The sequence below is a fragment of the Ambystoma mexicanum genome, chromosome 5p (genome assembly GCF_040938575.1).
Source record: "Ambystoma mexicanum isolate Mex_15411 chromosome 5p, UKY_AmexF1_1, whole genome shotgun sequence".
In the NCBI taxonomy this organism is placed as follows: domain Eukaryota; kingdom Metazoa; phylum Chordata; class Amphibia; order Caudata; family Ambystomatidae; genus Ambystoma; species Ambystoma mexicanum.
In genome coordinates, this window is record NC_090930.1 from 1,152,365,406 (window position 1) to 1,152,388,127 (window position 22,722).

The following is a 22,722-nucleotide window of genomic DNA, read 5'->3' on the forward strand; positions in this document are numbered from 1 at the left end:
AGAAGTTGGAAAAGTTTGCATCTATGTTTCAAATGGTTTAACTATGTGATTGAGGTATTTGAAAAGCTATTATAAAGTTACTATACCTTTGGTCTATTATCTAAAGAATATTGCAAGTGTTCTTCTAATTCTATTGTGGTAATACTACTTAACTTGAATTACAACAGTGTGCTGTGAGAAGCCCAAGGGTATTCCCACTCCTATTCCCTATTGATCCTCTGTGCAGGAGGCCAGGAAAAGGCCCTTGCTCTTGATCCTGATCCTGGCCATCTGCAAGCGAGGGAGAATCACCTGGGTGGAGGGTATTTGAGGACTAAGGGTGGGATGCCCTTGGGAGAGACATGGTTCCCCCCTTTTCTACCACCATCCAACCTGACCCTACCGCAACCTTAATGGGCTATTGTAAGCCCACTCCCCTCACTTTCCCTAATGTTACATATCGCAGTACTGGGAAGAGGATACTAAGAGGAATTAACACTACACATTTTTAACACTTAGGCACTGGGACGAGGAAACTGCCTCCCCATTCTTGGGAAGGTCAAGCATGTCTTCCTAATTATGGTCAGGCAGATCTAATTGACCAGGCACACCTCCAGCCTGTTACAAGGCTGCAGGTACATAAAATGAGAGACTGCGAACACCCAAGTGAGAAACAGGGAGGTTGGCATGACAGAGACCAGCAAGGGAGCCGCTCTAAGAGGAGGCAGCCATGGTGGGACTGGAAGCTGAACCAGGACACCGGCAGACCAGTATTAAACAGGAGGCCGCCCGCGTCCACTGAAAAGCAGAAGGAGAACCTGAATGAAGAAAGAAGCATCCAGCAAGCGAGCAGGGAAGACCGCTGGTGAGTGTCGGAAGCGCACAGAGGCACCAGGAGCTCCGAAGCAGGCAAGTGCTGGTCTGTGCATTCTGAAAACTGAATTGAAAGCAAAATTACATTTAACCACAAAAGTGCATTATGAATACTGTACTGAGAGCAAACATATTTGAACTACAAGAATGCACAGTAGGGCTTGAGGAACACAGCCTTAAATAGCGCAAGGACAGCCCATTGGTCGGTCCAAAGCCAAATTTATGAGACTGGAGATAAAGCCGGCAAGATACTGGCCTGGCTAGAAAGACGAATCCAAACCAAGGGTCAGGTACGGGCTATCCTAGCAGATGGTGAGGAACTATTAACCGAGGACTCCGATGTTGTGGAGGCATTCGCTGCATTCTACAAAAATCTTTACTCCCCCCAAGCAAGGGCAACTGTCGCAGACGATACAGACTTCTTAGACTAGGTTGAACTTCCCTGCCTCTTAGAACACCAGGTAAGAGACCTCGAGTCCGAGATCACAACAGAAGAAGTGGAAGCCGCACTGTCGCAACTCCAATCTGGGAAAATCCCCGGGCCCAACGGCTTCCCGATAGAAACCTGGAGATGGCTAGGGGGTAAGGTGACGGGACACATGCATTGCATGTTCCTACGAAACAGGGTAGACTCCCCGCAGACCTTAGGAGGACATGTATAGTCATAATTCCCAAACCAGGGAAACCCTGGGAGCTATGCGCTTTCTATAGGCCCATATCATTAATAAATGCGGAAGCCAAGATTCTTGCGCGTATCCTGGCCAATAGACTACTGGGAGTGATCACATCCCTTGTCCACCCAGGCCAATGCGGGTTTATGCCGGGCAGATCCAACCGGATTAATCTGCTCAGAGTACAGCACCCTATTAATCAGGCTTCAACAATCTTGGATCCACTAGCACTCTTGGCTGTGGACTTGGAGAAAGCCGTTGACACCGTGGGATGGGACGCTCTGTGGGAAATCATGAGACAAATGGGATTCGGGCACGAGTTCATGTCTTGGGTGAAACTGCTTTAAGATTCCCCAGAGGCGGTCGTGCCGGTGAATGGTAGGTCCTCCAGGGTATTTTCATTGGACTGTGGGACCAGACAGGGCTGTCCCTTCTCTCCCCTGTTTATCCTTGCTATTGAACCACTTGCGATAAGACTTGGGACAGACCAGAATTGGACTGGATTCCGAAGGCCTTGGGGGAGGGAGGATCGTGTCTCATTGAACGCAGATGACCTTCTCATATATCTTGGTAACTCCACAATCTCTTGCCCGATAGTGTCCCGTATCCTCCTGGAATACCAAAAATTTGGCGGGCTTCAAGTGAACAAATGGAAAACAGTCTTTTTCCCGCTTCAGGGGGGGAGACGCTGCAATCACTGAACGGTGCCTGTACTCGGTCTCGATCCTTGGCTTCACTTACTTGGGTATACGCATTGGTCTGCTCCTGGATGACTTTCTCCAGCTTAATCTACAGCCTGTGATGGATAGATTTGCTGCTGATATGTCGCACTGGCAGTCTCAGTCTCTCCCCTTGACATTAATGGTCAAAGCAGCCCTGTTCAAGATGTTGACTCTTCCAAGATTTCTGTATGTCCTCCAGAACACCCCACTCTTTATCCCCCGAGCAATTTTTGTATCGATATGTGTCCTTCAGGGATTGTTATGTGGAAGGAAGCAGCCCCGCATTGCCCTTAAAACACTGCAGCGCTCAGTAAGGGATGGAGGCATCAGTTTTCCATCTCTTCGCATCTACTACTGGGCAGCTCAAGTGGTGGTGGTGAACGACTGGCTACACAGTGACTCCGAGCTCCCACACATTGGGGCTGAAATAGGGAGTGCAGGACCTACCACTCCGCTTCAGATACTGTATGGCAAGAACAAAAGAGTAGTGGGAATGTCAAGGATGACGCAACACATCCACCAAGCCTGGAAAGAGGATCGACAGCATACTGGGTGGAAAGCAATGCCATCCCTGGAGCAACCCCTATGGCACAATAAACACCTCAGTGAAATCCCAACAAATGGGGCACTTTAGGACCTCGGAGGAACAGGTCATATGTACCGTTGCAGACGTAGTAAAGGATGGTCAACTTTTAGATTTTGAGACGCTGCAGAAAAGGTTTGGGTACCTACCTAGCGAATACATTAGGCATTTCCAATTAACACACGCCATCAACGCCCAATTCCCTAACCTGGGTGAGCTTCCCAAATTCTACCCCTCGAGACTAATATTTTCCCGCTCCACATCCCGACCAAGGTCATTTACACATTATATCAGGTCCTCATCTCATTTGGTACCCAAGAACTTGCGGGCTAAGGGAGAAATGGGAAGGGAACTTGGGCCCCCTGGAAACCGAGGAATGGCTGGAGGCATTAATGTTTCCATGAGAGATTGGTATTGACGCCAAGCTAAGATTGATTCCACTTAAAATGTTACACCAATTATATTATTCTCGATCAATGATGGCACGATGGGGGGCCGTGGACAGTGGAGAATGTCTGAGATGCAAGGGTGTGGAGGGCACCTTCTTTCATATGGTGTGGGGCTGTGACGTGCTTCAGAGCTTCTGGGGGAGATGTATAAACAAGATCTGAGGACTTGGGATCCCCGGTTCCACTGGACCCGAAAGAAATTCCTAGCAGTGGCACTGGGAGCAGGGAAGAGACTGCTGCAACTTTGGGCACGGTGCAATAATTTAGCCTAAACCGATGGACCAATGATGTGGACAGATGTGCATCCCTGGAAAGACGCTTTTACTAGGCCAGAGGGTGCCCCAAAAGATTTCAGAAGGTCTGGGGGGAAATGGACAGGCACTTGAGGACTACTGACAGAGGAAAACCCTTAGGGTCCACAACGTTCTTTAATGTATTGTGTCCCAAGCCCAGCGGTACAGATCCCTATGGCCCTCCGCGATGTTCCTGTACTAACTGTACAATGCTCCTTGATCTGTAAAGCTGTCTTGTGCCGGTGACTCGGTTGGTTGTTTAATGTTGATATGTATTCATTATTGAAACAAAACAGAGGTATTAAAAAAAGAAAAAAGAAGGCATTTTTGAATACCAAACTGAAATCAAACTTAATTAAACTACAAGAGTGCTTTTCCAATAACTAGAGTGGTTTTTCAACTTAAACCATAAGCAACACAATTAACCATTGAATGGAGAGCAACTCACATTCATAGCAAATTAAAACCATTAAGCAATTTACATATGAAACACAATATAAACATTAAAGTATAATCCAAGAGGCTAACAAGGAGAAACCAAAAAGTGTGGAACTTTGTACGCATGGCCAGGAGGCCAATCAAAAGACATTAAGCAGAAACATGTTGGTGCACAAGAGCAAGTACCAGGGAACACTGTGGTGCACAGGAGCAAGGGCCAAGGAACCAGCAGGGGGCTGAAGAGCCCTGGGATCCAGGATGCGCAACCTGTAATCGGTGGACCGTGTGGTCTGACAACTGCGCCTAGACCAGTGAGCCCTAAATACTCAAGATCCAGAATATTTGGAAACCCAACTGGTAAAACGAACTAAGACACATACAAAAGGGGAAGTTAAAGTCTTAGGGAAGGGAGCCCTGAGACTGAAAAATCTGTTCATGTCTTGAGAGCGAGATCTCAAGACCCCTTTTTTGTTTGGGACTGTGTTGCATGAGACTTGGAGCGGGAACCAAGAGGATTATCTTGAACTATGTTGCTTGGAGCTCGAGAGAGGTCATCTTCAGACTTTTGTGGGACTTTCTTAAACTTGGGGGAAAGAGCTGCGAGCTGGAATAAGCACCGAACTTTGAGTTGAACATTGCTTCTTTTATTTATTAACATTCCTACACATTGTTAGTCTAAATGGTGAGGGCAAGTATAGGTTGTGGACACAGACAGACTTTCAAGTGGGACTATTTGACGCTGACTTTCCTTAGTTCCCACCTTAGCTACTACACTAAGCACAAGAAAACTCTTACACACTAGAAGTAATATAAAAAATATATATTTATTTATACACACTAGGCCTTCAACCATCTTGACATTTGATTTAATAAAGTGTCTTAGTTTGAAATCTAAGTCTGTACTCTGTGTCTTACTTCATGATGCCTTTACAGTGCCTAGTGTGTATAAATAAATGTATATTTTTATATAACTTCTAGTGTGTAAGAGTTTTCTTGGGCTAAGCGTAGTAGCTCAGAGTTCTTTCTACCTCATTACAGCCCTCCTCCCTCAGACCAAGCTTGGCTGCTCCGCTATTGCTACCAAACCTTTGGGTGGTTCCGGCCTAAATTAAGAAGTGTAACCCTGATCACCTAAGTGGGATTTTCCAAGTTCTGTCACAGGCACTAACTAGTGTAAAACTCACTAACACTGTAATGTACAGTCCTTTCATTAAGTGCTCCCTCTGTCATTAGAGACATGCACCGAAAATAGCCAAAATTTCACTATCGTACATAGTGGAGAAATCTCCCCCTTTAAGTTTACAAATGGGACATGGGAGTTTGCGACCCCAGTTTTCCACTTAGAGGATTGTTTAGGTGATGAGAATTGCATCACAATTGAAGACACTTATCAACCATGTAGACAAAGTTGCACGCAACAACTTAAATCAAATGATTGAAAATCTCAGTCTAATGGCAGATGATAGTGAACATGAACTCACCAATTTCATATTGCATCTGTAGGACACTAAAAAGTGATGAAAACAAAAATGCCAATTCTTTAAACGGTTCATAGTGATAATACCGAATTTAAAAATCTCGAAAACCAAAATCTCGAATACAAAAGGCCGAAAAATAAAATATCGAATTTTGTTTTCAATGTGTTTTTTTTCAAAATGGGGGGGTTCCCCCCCAACCCCCCTTTTTTTTATTTTTTTTTTATTTTACCCCTTTTTTTTACTTACCTGACCCCAAAAACATATATAAATAAATAAATAAAAAATTCGATATTTTTTTTTTCGATATTTTATTTTTCGGCCTTTTTGTATTCGAGATTTTGTTATCGAGATTTTGACTGACCACCTCTTTAAACCTGTCCTTTGTGGAGGGTATTCATATTGGGTCGCCAGCCGGCACACACTCATATCCTGCCAGCCGGCACACACTCGTTTAAGTGCCAGCTTGCAAAGCAAATTAATTAAATCTGACAATATGCTGTGGTCTTGCAGGCAACAAACAGTATCCAGATACCTTACCTACCAGTGCTCCGAGAAGGGACTGGCAGCCCTTCAATCGAGATGCTATCCGGGACAATTAGCAGAAATTAACCTCACCCTTTCTCTCTGGTGGGAAGAGGGACACATTCTGGAATAGATAGTAAGTGTATGTAAGTGCGACTGTGCTATTAAGGGGAGACTTTTGCCCTCTTCTCTATACATTGTATTCTGAAAATATCTGATAAAGCGTTCTGTGGGAATAGGGATATCCCAGATCCCAGTGCAGTTTCAGTATGTGACAAGGGTAAGACCTGTCCCGGCAACACAAAGCACAAAGAAAAAAGAACAGAGGGTCCTAACCAAGGCGGCACAAGGACCAGAGACCTATTTACAATAATGGCGACTAGGTCCTGGCCTAAGGTGGCAGATTGCCACAGGAGTGGCATTTTATAGCAGTTTATTTTCAATGTTATTTTTTAAATATAAAGTTAATTTTGTTTCGGGGAATCTGGCTTCTCCAAAACAACACACAAGGGATTTTGAGCTATTATGTCCTTCCACTCTAACAGCTAAAGTCTTTGCTGGCCAAACATGTGTATATGCTTGAGATTTACAAAAGCTTTATTGTTGGGGGGTGACTATTGTTTAAAAAAAAAATATAAAGATTTAAAAAATGTGAAGCAAACCCAGTCTGCCTTAGGTATTTATTGATTCAGTCATACAACTGAAATATAATACAACAAGGAACCGATTACCCCGCTCTATGTCCAATTTGTTTAGGTTAGTGTACCACCTGGAATCTAGCGTGACCACAGGGCACGGCTAAGAAGAAAAAAGAAAATAAGAAAAACAATCCTGTCACAACAAGCACAAATAAGAGACAGTTTAAAAAGACATCAAGATTTGTGAAAGCAAGAAGTATTGCAAGAACAAGGTGCAGGAAAGTGTCCCCCTTGTTATTTGAGATCCGAGCCTGGTCGAGGGAGATCCAGGGGTGAAAAACTAGCACCCGAAGCTCACTGAGAAGAGAACTGTTTTTGTGAAATTGTTGAAAGCAATAGTGAAGGGTCTATGCCCGGAAGAGTTGGGCCCACGGGTGAAACCGTCACCGTGAAGCAGAACTTTGTGTTTGTTTGTTGAATACCTCAGGCCTTGAAGGAAAAAGACTTTATTGAAAAGAGACTTTACCATCAAAGGACCCAATAGCTGGAATGGAACTGTCAGCTTATGCTGAGAAGGCTCGAGCGTGTGCCTTGCCAGCTGGAACGGGACTGTCAGCTTATGCTGGGAACGGAGACCTCAAGGGAATCACATCCTGACATATCATTTGAACACTATTTCCTTTATTTTGATACCCTATCCCACACTCTTTCTGTAATTATTTGTAAGGAATTGGCAATAGGTTTTCCTTAGTATAGGCCCTTTTATTTGGACACGACGCCACTAGGTCTGCCTTATTTTTCATTTGATGGTCAACGCTTTCTCCCATCTTAGATTTAGGCTAAGCATTTTTCCATCCTGCATTTGAAGTTCAATAAACACCCTTGAACTGTGATCAAATGTGTCTGTCTCTACTGTTGCCACAATGAGTTCCTTACAGTGCCCGTACCCCTATCCAATGACATCACACATTTCGGGACTCCCTTTTTGTAGCAACTTCCTGAAACAACATCTCCCATAGGAAAGCACAAGCATGGAAAGCAGCAATACCTATTCTATTCTGCATATTCAGACACCAGCTTGTGCGGACTGCTTGGTAAACAAAGAAAAACTTGCTGTCTCTTAAGAATAAAAAATAAAAAATAGCAATACCTCAGCTCTGCAAACCTCTGCATCATGAAAAAGAAACATACAGGTCTGAATGGACCTACTCCACCACTGTGTGCGACACCTGCAGGTCACCTTCTGAATCCTAGCAGCAACAGAATTCTACATTAACAAAATACATAACATGCTTACCACGGATTTGGGTAATAGTAAAGCACCACTTACAGCGCTATGTATCCATATTACTGTGAAAATTAAGCGCCATACTATAAACAAATAAGTTCCTGTTCAAAGCGTCAGCCTTTTACAAAAGATATCCTCGGTACATTATCGGTTCGCAGATCAGTGCAGTGCCTTTCCAAACCTACCTCCACTCTCCCGCTAATGCAGCAAACCCAGGGAGTCAGCCGGGGCGATCTTCTAAAACCAGCAGACACAGCTCACACAGCAGAACACGAAAGTCATCCCGCAGAGACAAGCGGCGTGAAGACAGAAGAGAAGACTCAGAGCAACACAGGCACAGAAAAGAGCACCACGACAGAAAATCAGATATCTGGGAGCGTCCCCGCACAGATGACACAAGTCAAATTCCTCCTCATCGAGTGGCGACCAGAAAAGAGGATATGTACACGCCGTAGGGAACAACAGAGCCACCGAATACAGCCCATACCTGCTGCTGCAAATAAATGGACAGAGCCGTGAATTCCTCATTGACACCGGAGCCACGGTAAATGTCATCAATAAAAGGAACATAATTCCCTTTTCAAGAAGAAAGAGTTGAGGAAAGCAGACACTGACATATCCATACGGCACAAACAAACCTCTCGACTGCAAAGGAATGTTCACTGCCACGTGCCAGTACAAGGACAAGAGATTAAAAGTCAAAATATATGTGGTGAGAGGAGAAGTGCCAGGGGGAAGCATTCTCAAATTTCGGTCAGCCATTCAAATGGGTTTAATACATGTTATGTACCAGATCATGTCCGCATACACGACCAGCCCGAAGGAAATGATGAAGAAAATGTTCCCTGCACCGTTCAAAGGCCTCTGGAAACTTAAAGGCAAACTAATCAAGCTACACAAACACACAGGTACAACTGACGGCCCAACATTATAGGGGCATCCCCCTCAACATCCAAAGGCATGTGGTGGACGAGATACAGTGCCTTCTAGAACAAGACATCATTGAGCCAGTATCAGGACCAACACCTTGGGTGTCCCCCATATTACCTCTGCCAAAGAAGGAGAACACCACCAGCATCTGCATCTGTGTAGACATGAGCCCCCAACGTGGCGATAGAAAGAAAACGACACCTGGCACCCTGAATGACTGACATGATGCATCTGCTGCATGGGGCAAAACTATTTTCAAAACCAGATTTAAACAAGGGCTATCATCAGCTAGAGCTACATCCGTCCTCCAGATATATTACAACCTTTTCTACACACCTGGTACTCTTCAGGTACAAGAGTCTCAGCTTTGGGGTATCGTCGGCCGCAGAGATCTTTCAAAATGAAATTCCACAAGTCATCAAACATATCCCCCACTGCCTAAACTATAGCGATGACATTTTGATATTTGATGCCACACAAGAAGCACATGATGACATGACGACACGCTACGGAGAGTGTGCATGGCGCTAGAATAGGCCAATTTGACATTAAATGCTTACAAGAGCAAACTCAGCAAATCAACGCTAAAATTCTTTGGGCACATATTCTAAAACAGCCTACAACCAGACCCATACAAAGTGCAAACATTAATGGAAGCCCCTACACCGACCAGAGTGTCTGCAGCCAGATCTTTTCTAAGAATGGCGAGTTACTGCACTAGATACATTCAGGACTTTGTTTCAGTCAGCACGCTCCTCCGACTACTCACTGGGAAGGGACAAGAATTTTCCTGTTCCAGTGAATGTGATAAGGCGTTTCAGGAAAACAAAAAACGAATTTCCTCCGCCGCATGCATGGCGTATTATGATCTGGAACTCAACACAGAAGTGACAGTTAATGCCAGCACTGTCGGTTTTGGGGCGATATTAGCACAAACAAAACCAGGAGCCTCGCACGACTCAGCAAGACGCATAGTAGCGTATGCAAGTCACAGCCCCTCTTCAACAGAATGTGCATACTCGCAACCGGAGAAAGAGTCTTGCAGATGAATGGGCATGTGAACATTAACATCTGTTCCTGTATGGACGTCCATTTACCATCATCACAGACCATCAAGCCCTTACCACCATCTATGGCAAATCAACAGCCAAGATGCCGCCACGCATTGCAAGTGGGGACTCGACTACAAGAGTATTCCTTCAACATTATACACCACCCCGGGAACGGCGACAACCCGCGGACTTCTTATCTCGATATCCCCTACCAGCGCAGGACGAGAGACAATCCATCAAAGCCAACCAATAAATAATCTAGTAAGTCACGCACTGCCCAAATCAATCACGACTGCACAACTGCTAGAGGGCCTAAAAAATGACCAGCTGCTCCAGAAATACAAGAATGCTTGACGTCGGGCCAGTGGCATGCCAAAAACAAACACAATCAGCCACTATCTGCAGCTGAAGAGAGACACTTTCAAACATTCCGACTCATAAGACATACGGTGTCCATCTCCCCAGAAGGATTATTGCTAAAAGAAAATAGGAGCGCCATCCCGGCAAGCTTGCAGGACCAAATACTTGCTTTGGTGCACACAGGACATCGAAGACTTGTCTCCACAAAAAGACAACTTAGAACCAAATTGTGGTTCCCACAGATGGACGAGAGGGTGGAACAGGTACTAGGAAAATACATAGCATGCAAGGCAGTCGCCCCACGCACATTTCCTGAGCCCCTCAAGATGACACTGATGCCACTACAGGTATGGGACGAGGTTGCCATCGACATGTTCAGCCCACTAGCCAATGGCAAGTATGTACTTATCGACAAAATGCAACAGTGCTCACGCGGTGATACCGGCAATAGACAAAACATTTGCCGACTATGGAATTCCCTCTAACGTGAAGTCAGAGAATGGACCCCCCTTAAGCGGACTTGATAAGCGGACATGATTTTGCCATGTTTGCAGAATACCTCGGGTTTCAACATCATGAAGTCACACTACTGTAGCAGCAAGCAAATGGAACAGTGGAACATGGGCAACCTAAAACGCACTCTACAAGTATGCTCAATCACGATGGGATCCTTTATTCAGGCAATATGCACCTTGTTGCGGGACTACAGAAACACGCCACATAGCTCTACAGGAACGTGTCCTTCAGCGCCAATGTTTGGCCGTGTCATAAGAACCACACTGCCGCACAATCTTAACAGTTCTATCTCCGCTGAATGTGCTGACTCGGCCCGGAGAAAAGATAAGGAACGCAAGAACAAAATGAAGGAGTATGCCGACCGTAGGCGGAAAGCAAAGCCCTGCAACTTCCAAATAGGAGATAAGGTACTGGTACGGCAAACCCAAGACTCTAAAGAGGCCCCCGCTTTCAAGCCAGAGCCAAGGACTGTGACTCACGTACAAGGATCCATGATACCAGCAGCCAGCCCCACTGGCACCGTCACCAGAAGCTCTTCTTTCTTTCGGACCTTTGAAAGTGAAGAGCATCAGGAGAACAGCGACCCAACAGGCAGTGAGGACTCGTCCGACCTGGACTCGGACTACAGAGAAGGCGACATGGACACCGATGATTGTGACAGTGACTGCAATGCAGAAGACCCTCCATACGTGCAAAGCCCTTCTCAAGGGGTGGTTCTCAAGCCATCTCGTTGGAATGAAGAAATGAGTTAAGACTCTACGCTTCTTGTTGTGTAAGGGGGAGACGTAATGTCCTCCGATCATTATTAATGTTGTGAAGTGAGACCTTGTCCCCTTTCTGTTGTTGTGTTGTGGATTACAACCCATGCGTTGTTGTAGGCGGAGCGCTCGCCTGTGCGCCAGTTCGCGCCTTATGCTTGAAGAGGTAACAGCCTGATTCAACGCCTTTGCGCTTCATTGATTGTCGTCTCATTTGCCTCTTATATTTAACTGCCTATATTCATATGCTTACATATAACAGTCACCCACTAATGGATGAAAAACAGGATTTCTTAAAAAATAAAAATAAAGACAAGCCTCACCTGCCCAGAGTTTCGATACTTGGATGCGATAGCCCCAGCTACAGCCTGGTCCACGTTGGCAGTGTCAAACACAACAAATGGTGCATGGCCCCCAAGCTCCATGGAAACTCTTTTCACACCGTCCGCGGCATGCTTCAGCAGGATCTGTACCAAGAGAGAACAAGTAAGACTCAATCCCTTATCGGTTTGGTGACATGGTTTTGGTTGGCTTCAGGAGTAGGACTCTATTTCGCCATGTGTATGCACTGCGATCAGAGCCATATAAAGCATGGTCACAAACTTCTAATGTATGCAGTATTGTGAAAGAAAGCACAGTAGTCTAATGGTTCCAGAAGAAGGTTAAGAAGACAGTGGTGGATTTTTAAAAACATTTTCTTTACTAAGTTGGGAGTTCGGCAGGCTCATTAAACTAGACTGCAAACTCATCCAGTACATACTTGCTTTGGAGGGCAGCTCGTCGCAGGTGACTCACCTGGTCACGCAAGTTTATTGGGGCAAAGGCTAGGGTGGAGGAATAGAGGTGAGAAAGCTTCGAAAAAGGTTGAGAGGTGGGAAAGCTGCCAAAGGGTGAGAGGCAAGCATCCCTACAGATACAGGGTGTACCAGCCACTTTTACTCCCTACAAATGGGCAAATACTCCCAAAAAATAAAAATAGCAAGTACAAATACAAATGGGAAACCGACACATAAGGTGCATATCCCCCAGCTTTTACCGAAACAGCCCCATGGATATGTTTGGACAAGTAGCACACATAGTGCCACAGGACGAAACTATTATCAATGCCTGATCTGAAGAGGTAAAAATGCATCTTTCAATGTGCATGATTGACCAGGTGCAAACACGTATTTATGAAGAAGAAAATTCTGCTTTACAATAAAAACATGTTTTACTCAAGTATAACATACTCCCATTAGGAATGGGACTTATTTTTTTACTCAATAAAAAATTATTTTACTCCCACTTCTTAATCTTATCTGGAGCACTGGATGCAAGTTCCATTTCCCTTTGCCTCCATTAGCCCCCCTTTCATGCCTGGAGTTGGGATGGGGAGAAAGCCAGAGGCATAAGGTAGATGATGAAACAATTAAAGAACGTAGCACAGAGTCAATTCCAGGGCTCCCACTTAATTTTGTAGTGCGATTGTTGGGAGGAAGGTATTCATCTCTGATGGGCTGTCGTTTTTTGTTCTTATGTTTCCATCAATCCTACCAGTCACTTGTATGCCAGCCTTTTTTACTCCCTAAAAAACAAGTAAATAACAAACAAAAATACCCCTATGAAAAAATAGGAAACACGTACATAAGCACCTGGCCCCTGCTTTGCAAGACACAGCTCCTCAACTATGTCAGTATCAGAAGTACCAGCAGAGCATGGCCCGGGAAATGCACCTTCAATTTACAATGCAGTATGGATTAGCGTATAATAGATTATTATTCGCCAAAAAAAAAGAAACCACAAACGAATGGGAATGCAATTACTTTTTCATTTCATTTCAGCTTTATTTCGGCCAATCCGCTATAAAAGCACATAAAAATACAACATCATTATACACAACAAATATTCATAAAATCCCATTGCCATAAAAAATACCCATAAAACCAAGAATAAAATATCCATCCCCACAATATTGTCAAATAATCATTTCAGAGCTGTAAAAAAAAAAATATATATATTTAATATATCAAGGAGTTTTTAAAAAAGCGCAACGCGCATTGATGACGGATGCTGCCAAATATCCCATGGTGAAGTAGCTTCCATTTCAAGGGGGGACGTGAGCATCTAAGCAACGATAACATGTGACTTCCACCACCATGTCCACAGTCCAATATCCAGTTCAAAAGATCAAACAAACAAGGAGATAAAGTATACAAAGTGGGCCTCTTATATCAGCCCAACTTTGCCGCTATACGCCTCCATGCTCTGATCAAGTAATTGCAAACAGAATGCACCGCCAAAGAATCTGTAGAATCGTGGCGCAATAACATTGCCTGATCCGTAATGTGAATTGACCTGGGCAGAAACAATGGTTTTAAAAACGTTTTCCTGATATCCAAATAACCCAGACAAAATGAAGTGGATTATGGTTTGTGATCAAGTGCCACAAAATGGACATTCTTCCCCACTGCTATTTCTCCAAATACAGCTCCAGTGTCACTAGTAAAATACTGAATCGCAGTTTGATGTACAATGAACGTAGCCTTTAGGCTGGATGACATCTGAGTTTGTGATTAAGGGAGTCCTTCAATCAAAAGCAGAATTAGATAATGGGAGTTTGTTCACTCAGAACCACAGGCTAAAGGAGTATTGGGATTGTAAACAGATTCTTGGTTATGAAAAGTATGGTAATGGGTTCCATACACATTTCATGCAGTTACCTAAAATATGTTTAACCTGCCTTTGCGTTTTGGAACGCGGGTTAATTTGCAGCTAGAGTCCTGCTCTTGTGTAGTTCACTAAATAAACATACTACAGTAAACATCTCTTTGTTAATTCAGGACGGTGAATTGGCACAGAATAATAATTCAAACGAAAGCAACCTTTATAGATAGATGTGTTTTTGGGTTTTAGTAGTAGCTGGTGTTCTAATCAGGGAGTTGCCTTTTAAACTCTGGTTGTACTGGCAGCTGGTATTGTTACATCACCCCTCAAGCACCACAAGTCTAATAATTTATTGCAGTTTAGTAATTTCTGACAGATCTCATGAAGGTAATTTAAGAGGAGCCCTGTTGTCAATCGGTTGCTCCATGAGGCAGAACAAGTACATCCCGGTAAAAACGTTTAGTGACAACCATTTTGTAGAAGCCAGTGGCTGCTTTTTTTTTTGTAAATTGTCTTTATTATTTTCCATATATCAACATTCAAACATTGTAACAACTTCCACCCCAACTCCCACCCCCCACACCTCCCCCCACCCCTCCCAGGACACACGTGTTTTCATTTGGGGATTACATTATGTATTAAAAATGTCCGTGACCTTGATGTTGTGTGGGCACCATTGTTCCATAAAGTCAGACTGGAGATACTCTAGGACTCCTCCCCATTCCTTAGCAAACCTGTCCCTCGTTCCTTGGATTGTGTGAGTGACTTTTTCCATTGCCAGGTGCGCCCAGACTTTTTGAAGCAACGTAAAAATCAGATGGGTGTCTTTCTTTTTCCAATTCTGGGCTATTGTTGTCCATGCTGCAATGAGAAGTCCCATAAAGCTTCTCCATTGTGCTTTTTTGTATCTTCTTGCTGTGTCATCTCTTATTCCACACAACCAAACGCCCTCTCCCAGTTGTCCCACATCTGGAAATATTTTACCCATTTCTCCCTTAACTTCTTCCCAAAACGGCACTATTCCTTTGCAGGCCCACTAGGTGTGTTTCCACGTCCCCACCTCTCTGCATTCCCTCCAGCATAGGTTTGAAGTTTTTGGGAACATTATGTGAAGCCTCTCTGGGGTGTAGTGCCACTGTGTCACAATTTTAATCCACATTTCTCTTATTTGTGCTGATCTGGTCGTTTTGGGGATCAGAGTCCAAAGGTCCTCCCACTGTTTTCTTGTTGGTTCCTCCCCCAGAGTTCTGCTCCATTGGATCATGTCTGACCACTTAATTTCTTCATACTGTGTATTTATGAAGGAATATAGAGTCAGTACCCATTTCTTTGCCCCTGAGTTGGTTGTAACGTATTTCTCAAACGGAGTGAGGGTTCTCGTTGCTGCCGTCGCTATGTCCTGGGATTTTAACCAGTGTTTGAGTTGTTCATGTCTATATTTATCCCGTGTGGAGAGTGATGGGAATGGGAGGCAGGATTTGTATGATCTAATTTCCTTGTTGATGAACATTTCCCCAATTTTCGTTATTCCCGCCTCCTCCCAGCTTTCATATGCCCCCTGCTCCATCCCCAGTGGAAACTGCAGATTCCTACATATGGGGGTAAATGGGCCTAGCGTGGTGGTCATTACACCCTTTCGTGTTTGGATGTCCCACGCCTCCATCGTTGTTTTCATTATTTCGCTAATCCCTATGTTGGGGTGTCTGTGTTGTTTCTGTTTCCAGAGTAGTTCCACTAGCGGGGTTCTTGCCACTGCTCTGTCTTGTGCTGCCCAGATCGGTTGTGGATCGTCGCCCAGCCACTCCCGTAGCACTTTTAACTGGGCAGCTTGGTAGTATTTCTGGAAGTGAGGTAGCGCCAGCCCACTCTCCCTGGTAGGTGTGGTCAAGATAGCCCTGGCCAGTCTCGGGGTTTTCCCCTTCCATACAAAGGTTGTGATTACCTTCGACAGTGTTTTAAAAAATGATCTGGGTACCCCTACCGGGAGGGACTGAAAGTAGTATAGTATCTTTGGGAGGATGGTCATCTTTACTGCTTGAATCCTGCCCCACCAAGAGATCAAAAGGGGATTCCATCTTTCCAAATCTCTACGGGCTATTGTAAGAATCTGCGGGTAGTTTTTACCATAGAGCTGCTCCACCCTGTGTGTTAGTGTTATTCCCAGGTATTTAATGCCTTCTGCAGCTATCTTGAGGTTAAGTGCTTTTGCTTCTCTTTCTATCTCCCCCCCTGTCTCCCGCCAGAATTAGGATTTCCGATTTGTTCCTATTAATTTTTAGACCTGAGAGGACCCCGAAGTCTTCTAGTTCCCCAACCGCTGCCGCCAATGTTCGGCCCGGCTCCTCTAGTGCTAACAACATAATGTCCGCATATGCGGTTACTTTGTGTTGAATGCCTGCCATGTCTATCCCTTTAATATGTGTGGCATCTCTTAATTTCATTAGTAGGCGTTCTAGAAAGATAGCGTATAATAACGGGGAGAGCGGACATCCCTGTTTTGTTCCACGGGATATAAATACCTTTTCAGTAACCTCCCCATTGATGGCCACTCTGCAAGTTGGGGCGTTATAGTTCGCTTTTATTCTTGCAATAAAGTGCTCCCCAAATCCCATGAATTGCAGGGTCTTAAATAGCATGGACCATTCAACCCGGTCGAAGGCTTTCTCTGCATCTACTGCAAGTAGACTAGCCGGGGTTTGCTTTATGCCTATTTTTTCCACCAAGTGGATGATCCTTCTAAGGTTGTCGTGGGTTTGCCTACTGGGATAAAGCCCGATTGATCTAGATGCATTAGCTTTGGGAGAAGAGGGGAACGTCTTGCTGCTAATATCTTAGTGTATATTTTGGCGTCAATATTTATTAGGGAGATTGGTCTATGTGAAGCTGGGTATAAAGGGTCCTTCCCTGGTTTGTGAAATACTAGGACCTTCGCTTCGTTCATTGTGGGGGTCACGTTGCCACAATCTTTAAATGAGTTTAGGAGCCTGGTTAGGACCGGGATTAGCAGATCCGCATATTTCTTATAAAATGGGGCCGTGTAGCCATCCGGACCTGGAGCTTTATTTAATGGGAGATCAGTTATTGCTTTTTTAACTTCCTCTTCCTTAATAGGGTCCTCTAAGGCCTGCCTGTCTACTTCTGAGATTTGGGGGAAGGTGAGGGTTTTCAGATATGTGTCCTGTGCGTCTACCTCCGGGTGGTCAGTGGAGTAAAGTTTTTGGTAGTATTCTCTGAACACTTCCCCTATGTCTTGTGTACGCGTGAGATGTTCCCCTTTCGTGTCTCTGATGCTTTTTATCGTAATGTCTTTCTGTTTTGCGCGGAGTTGTCTCGCTAGTAGCCTATCTGCCTTGTTTGCTTTTATGTAGTATCTTTGTCTTAGGTACAGCAGACTCCTTTGCGCTCCTTTTGTGCGTAGCAACTCTAGTTGACCCCGAGTGTGTCTAAGCGTCTTCTTTAGTTCTCTAGTGGGTTGTGTCACGATTTGCCCTTCTAGTTCTGTTATGGACCTTTCCAGTTCCTTTTCCCACATATACCTCTGTTTCTCCTTCGTGATTTTCAGTGCCATCATCTTCCCACGAATCACCGCTTTAAACGCCTCCCAGACTGTGCTCATAGATACTTCCCCTGTGTCATTTTGCATAAAGTATTCTATCATTTCCCTTATGGATTCCCCCGTAACCAGGTCTTGGATTATGTCCTCCGGTAACCTCCACCTCCATAGACCATTAGATTTCCCCAGAAGTTTCAGATTGAGCCACAGGGGGGCATGGTCTGATAGTGCAATTGCCCTAAATTTTCCAAACCCTGGATCATGCCCTTGAGCCCCACTGATGCCCAAAAGTAGTCAATTCTTGACATGGAGTTATGCACATGTGAAAAGTATGTAAACCCTCTTTGCTCCCCCTTCAGTTCCCTCCACACATCATTTAGGGCTAATTGGTCCATTTGTTGCTTGAGGCGTTTTGACGGTGCCCCTTGGCCATGTACACTCCCCGTGCTTCTGTCTAGTTGTGGGTCCCCATGCCATATTCAGGTCTCCCCCCAAAATCACCTCCACCCTTGCGAAGGATTCTAGTTTTCCCATGGTCTCTCAGAAAGCCATCCTGCCCCACATTGGGCGCGTATACTGATGCTAGAGTGATCCGCTGCCCTTCAAACACCACGTTGGCGAACACATACCTTCCCTCTCTATCTGTGATGGCGTCCTCCAGTATGGCGTCCCTTCCATCCCTCACTGCTATCAGGACCCCCGATCTTTTTTCTGTTGTATTTGTCTGGGCCCAAATTTTAAATCCCCTTACACAGGTTTTCTGTTTGTCCTTTGCTCTGATATGAGTTTCTTGGAGGAGCAGGAGGTCCACACTTTCCCTTTTGAGTAGTTTCTCCAGCTTCACCCTTTCTGTGGGATGATTCATCCCCTAATAATATATGTTACAATGCGGACCTTCCCCATTTAGTAAGGCACATGTTCATTGTACTTGAGTCCCCTTCTTTGCCGCTGCTCTAGTTTTTGTGTCTCCGTCCCCATTTCCCTTCCCCCAGGACTCACCCCCCCAACCAATAACCAAAAACCAAACAAGTAGACCCCGAGCAGGGCGAGGGTTCCTACTGATGTCAAGGCGTTGCGCCCACAGCTCCCTGCCCTCCATCCTCTCGGGGGGGAATTTTTGTGGGCGATCCTAAACCACACATTACCGTCTGTCCTTACCGGATTCCTAGCCGATGGGTCCCTCCCGGGCCGCCGTTTCTGCCTCTCATGCAGCGGTTCTCGTTCTCACCGTCCCCCTTCACTGGTGCCTTGTGTGGCTGCCGCCAGGGTGCCCACGGCATTCCTTTTCTCTTTCTCTGATCATGGCAGCTTCCTACGGCATTCTCTTCCCGTGTTTGGCCTTTTTTGTTTGATCGTTTCCCAGCCTTTTGGTTTTCTCCTTTGCTCCCTACTAGAGGTTCCTTGATCTGCTTCCTCCCCGTCGTCTTAGAGCCCCATTATGTTGATGCCCTCTTCTCATGTGGTCGCTCTTCTCTGTTTCCCCTCCCATGTGAAGGTCAGCCCAAAAGGGAAGGTCCACTTATATCGAATTTCTTTTGCCACCAGTCCCTTGACCAGTGGGGCCGTCGCTCTTCTTTTTTGCAATGTGACCAGGGCCAGGTCTTGGTAGAGTTGAATTTCTTGTACGTTCATTCTGATGTGATCCATTACTCTGGCCTTCCTCAGTATCTGCTCTTTTTGTGGGTATGAGGAGAGCGCCACCAGAACGTCCCGTGGTCTTTCCCCTGGTGCTCCAGATCTTTTTGGTCCGACCCGGTGACCCTGTCCACTCCGATTGTATCTGTCTCAGATGCATCTAGAATATCTCTGAACACCTCCTTCACAGCTGTCATAAGGTCTTTGTCCAGTACTGTTTCCGTCATGTTTTTGATGCGAATGTTAGATCGTCTGCAGCGGTTCTCCAAATCCTCACATTGTATCTCCAGGTTATAGGTGAGTCTCACCAAGTGTTCCTGAGTTTCGCTAGCCTGTTACGTTTCCTCCTCGAGCCCCTGGACTGTTCTTTCCAATATGTCTGTTCTCTCCTCCAGTTTAGCCACGTCGACCCTGAGGTCCTGAACCGCCTGTTTCATGTCGTTTTTCATCGTCGTGAACTGCTCCTGTACTGAAGACATGAATTTTTCTTGCAGATCCTGGAACCATGATTGCATGTCATCCCTAGAGGTTGCATGATGGGGGTTCGTCTGTGACATGCCTTCGCCTTATTGGTTGTCCTGGGGCTTCCCTTTAGCTTGCGACGTAATGTCCGTTGACCACAATTGTAGGATGTTTGCGTCTTGCCTGGAGGACTGCGGGGTCTGTTGAGAAGCGTTATTTTTGCTTTTTGCCCTTGACATGTTCCGTTTGATTTCCTGGGGTGTGCATGGGCTGAGGGATGTGCCCCCTGGGGTTCTCTTGGAGCCGGCGTCTTGGATCGCCCAGAGTCGCACCCGTTCGTAGAGTCTGTGGCGGTTAGGGCCTACTTGGGTGGGCCCTTTCCTATTTGAATGAGTTTCCGTTCCAGGTCCAGGTTTCCTATCTAGGCAGCGGGGGCACCCCGCGCAGGTCACGCCTTTCCGGTGGGCTCTCCCTTCTCCTGATTGCGGTGTCCACTCTGCCCTCTGGTTGTGTCCCCTTGGGTGCCTTTACTGCAGCCAGCGGGCTCCTCCTCTTGCCCCGCTACAGATTACCGTCTCTGTGCCCCTTCCTTATGGGATATATATTGCTCCGGTTGTGGAAAAAGGGGAAGCCAGGGGAGATCACTTGATTCAGGCCCCGTTTACCCTCAGGTGCTCCACTCTGCTCACCTCAAGGGGGCTATTTCAAGCAGGGCGTTCGTCTCTCCAACATCGCTGCAATCGTTGGTGCCCTCACAATGCGGGAGCCGCCTGCCAACCTCCGGCGCCAGGTGCGCACTTCCCTCGGTGAGAGCGTGGGCGTTCGCAGCCCCACGTTCCTTGGGCTTCTCATGTATTACGCCACCATTCGCTGTGCAGGGGGCCCAGCACCCCGAGTGTCCAGGCACCGGGCGTCTTCGATGGGGGGTGGGGGAGGGGCCGGTACGCCCGCTCCACCGCCTTCGGTCTTAGCCGCTTACGATCCGATTCCTTTGGGTAGAGATGCCTTGGCGGAGTGCCAGGGGGACGGGGGGAATTCGCCCCCGTCACTGCGACTCCTTTTTCCTCGCCTTCTGTATGCGGCGTGCCCGCCTGATCCGCTCCGGTGTAGTTGCCGGCACGGCGGCAGGGATCTCCCGATGGGGGAGGGGCAGTCGCTGCTACTCTCTCTTCCTCGGCGTTCACAGCGCCCCACTGGTCGTACTGCCGGACCGGAGCCCTCGGGAGGCGTGGGGGGGGGGGGCGATCCGCTCACCGACCGCGCGTGTTCTGCTGCAAAAATGTGCTTATTTCGGCGGCCCGGGGAGAGCGCGGCTTAGACGCGGCTCGTCACCCCGGTGGCCATCTTGGAAAAAAAATGTAGAGGCTGCTTTTAAGAGACGTTTCCATTCCATTTAATAGACTGATGGGCTCTGCATGTTTCTGCTGTATTACATGCTGTGTACATTTTGTTGCAAGCATTATTTTTTATAACTAATATCTATTGTGGCCACCGTTTGTGTGGTTAAACAATGCAGCCATGACGGACTGGGAGCATCCTATATAAACCAATCTAGCATGGCTGCCATTATTACAAGCACTGGCTGAGTAAATAGATATGCCTTTGCTGTAGAGGGGAAGAATGTATTGATTTGGTTTTCCTTTTCTTTTTTTAAGAGCCACCACGGCACAAGCAAAAAAAGTAATCCTCTACATTCACAAAGACAACCAATTGCTTTGCCAATGTTTACTTTATTACTACAGGGGAGAGGTGACGTTACCAACCACTCGACATACAATGGGGACCTTCATGCTTTTTTGCACAAAGACAACAAGGTTATCGAGGGCATCAGCTCTGCTGGAGTGAGGGCACAAAAGAAAGTAAATACTGATTAAATGTTCTCTTGGTCGAGTTGGTTGGTCTAAAACAGATTTAAAAAATGAAAAGTTCATGAAAGGTTTTAACAACTTGCACCCTTTCCTGGGAATGGCAATTTGTATCCCAAAATAAAAGGGACTGTATTCTGGTCCCTGGTAGTAACATAAGCCCTTTGCAACAAGAAGATGTTGGGGTTACTTTCAGGTTAAGGGAGCTGCTGTAGCATCTTGGGAAAGTATCACGAAAGGAAAGGCATAAAAAGACTTCCACAAGCAGGGGACCAGAAATCAATGAAATATGGAGCTTGCATCCCATCCCCGCTCATCCAACTGGCCAACAAGTGAAATCTAAAATGTTACGGATTAGAAAGAATGCTGGTCAACAAACCCCCCTACCTAAACCCTTATCCCTAAGTATTGAAATTCCCTTGGGATATACCTGGGTTGAGGGTACTTAATGCTCACTGGAGGTTTCATCCTTTCAATAACCATTTTCCTTTCAGGATTGTTCATTTGTATTGGTTTGTATAATGCAATCTTCAGCATGGTTCTGACTGCACTACCTGGCCTTCTCCTTGCTTGCGTGATGTTTTTGATGCCACAGACCCGCGCCACAACTCCAAAAAGCTTATGCAGGCCTGAATCCTGTATAGGCATATTTGCCCTGGGGTTCGGGTACTTTGCAGGAAATGCTGGTTCGCTCTTCTAAAGCGGTTTGTAATGGATCTAGGACAATTATGGATTTCCCCCTCACTCCTACAAACAATTCGGTCACGTAATACATCATGTGCATTGCCTTCATTTAAATGGCGGGCATCCTATAGTTAAGTTTCTCATTCATTCTAAATCAGTCACATTGTCTCTAAAACGTGCACATCAATTTCAATTGCACAGTTGCTAATGGCATTTGCACTGTACAATATATCATTGATAATCAGCTGGACATAACTTTTAGAGCCAAGACCTGGCTATGCGGTGGCTATGTCATTGTTCTACCATCCATGGTTCCTAATAACACTATTA

General features: G+C 45.8%; 1 protein-coding gene across 1 annotated transcript in view; it reads right to left on the reverse strand.

Moving 5' to 3' along the window:
• ALDH5A1 (aldehyde dehydrogenase 5 family member A1) overlaps nt 1-22,722 on the reverse strand; it is a 386,314-nt gene that overhangs the window by 178,318 nt on the left and 185,274 nt on the right. The window contains exon 6 of the mRNA XM_069613625.1: nt 11,874-12,017. Within this exon, the coding sequence (XP_069469726.1) occupies nt 11,874-12,017 (144 nt within the window). The remainder of the gene's footprint in view (nt 1-11,873; nt 12,018-22,722) is intronic.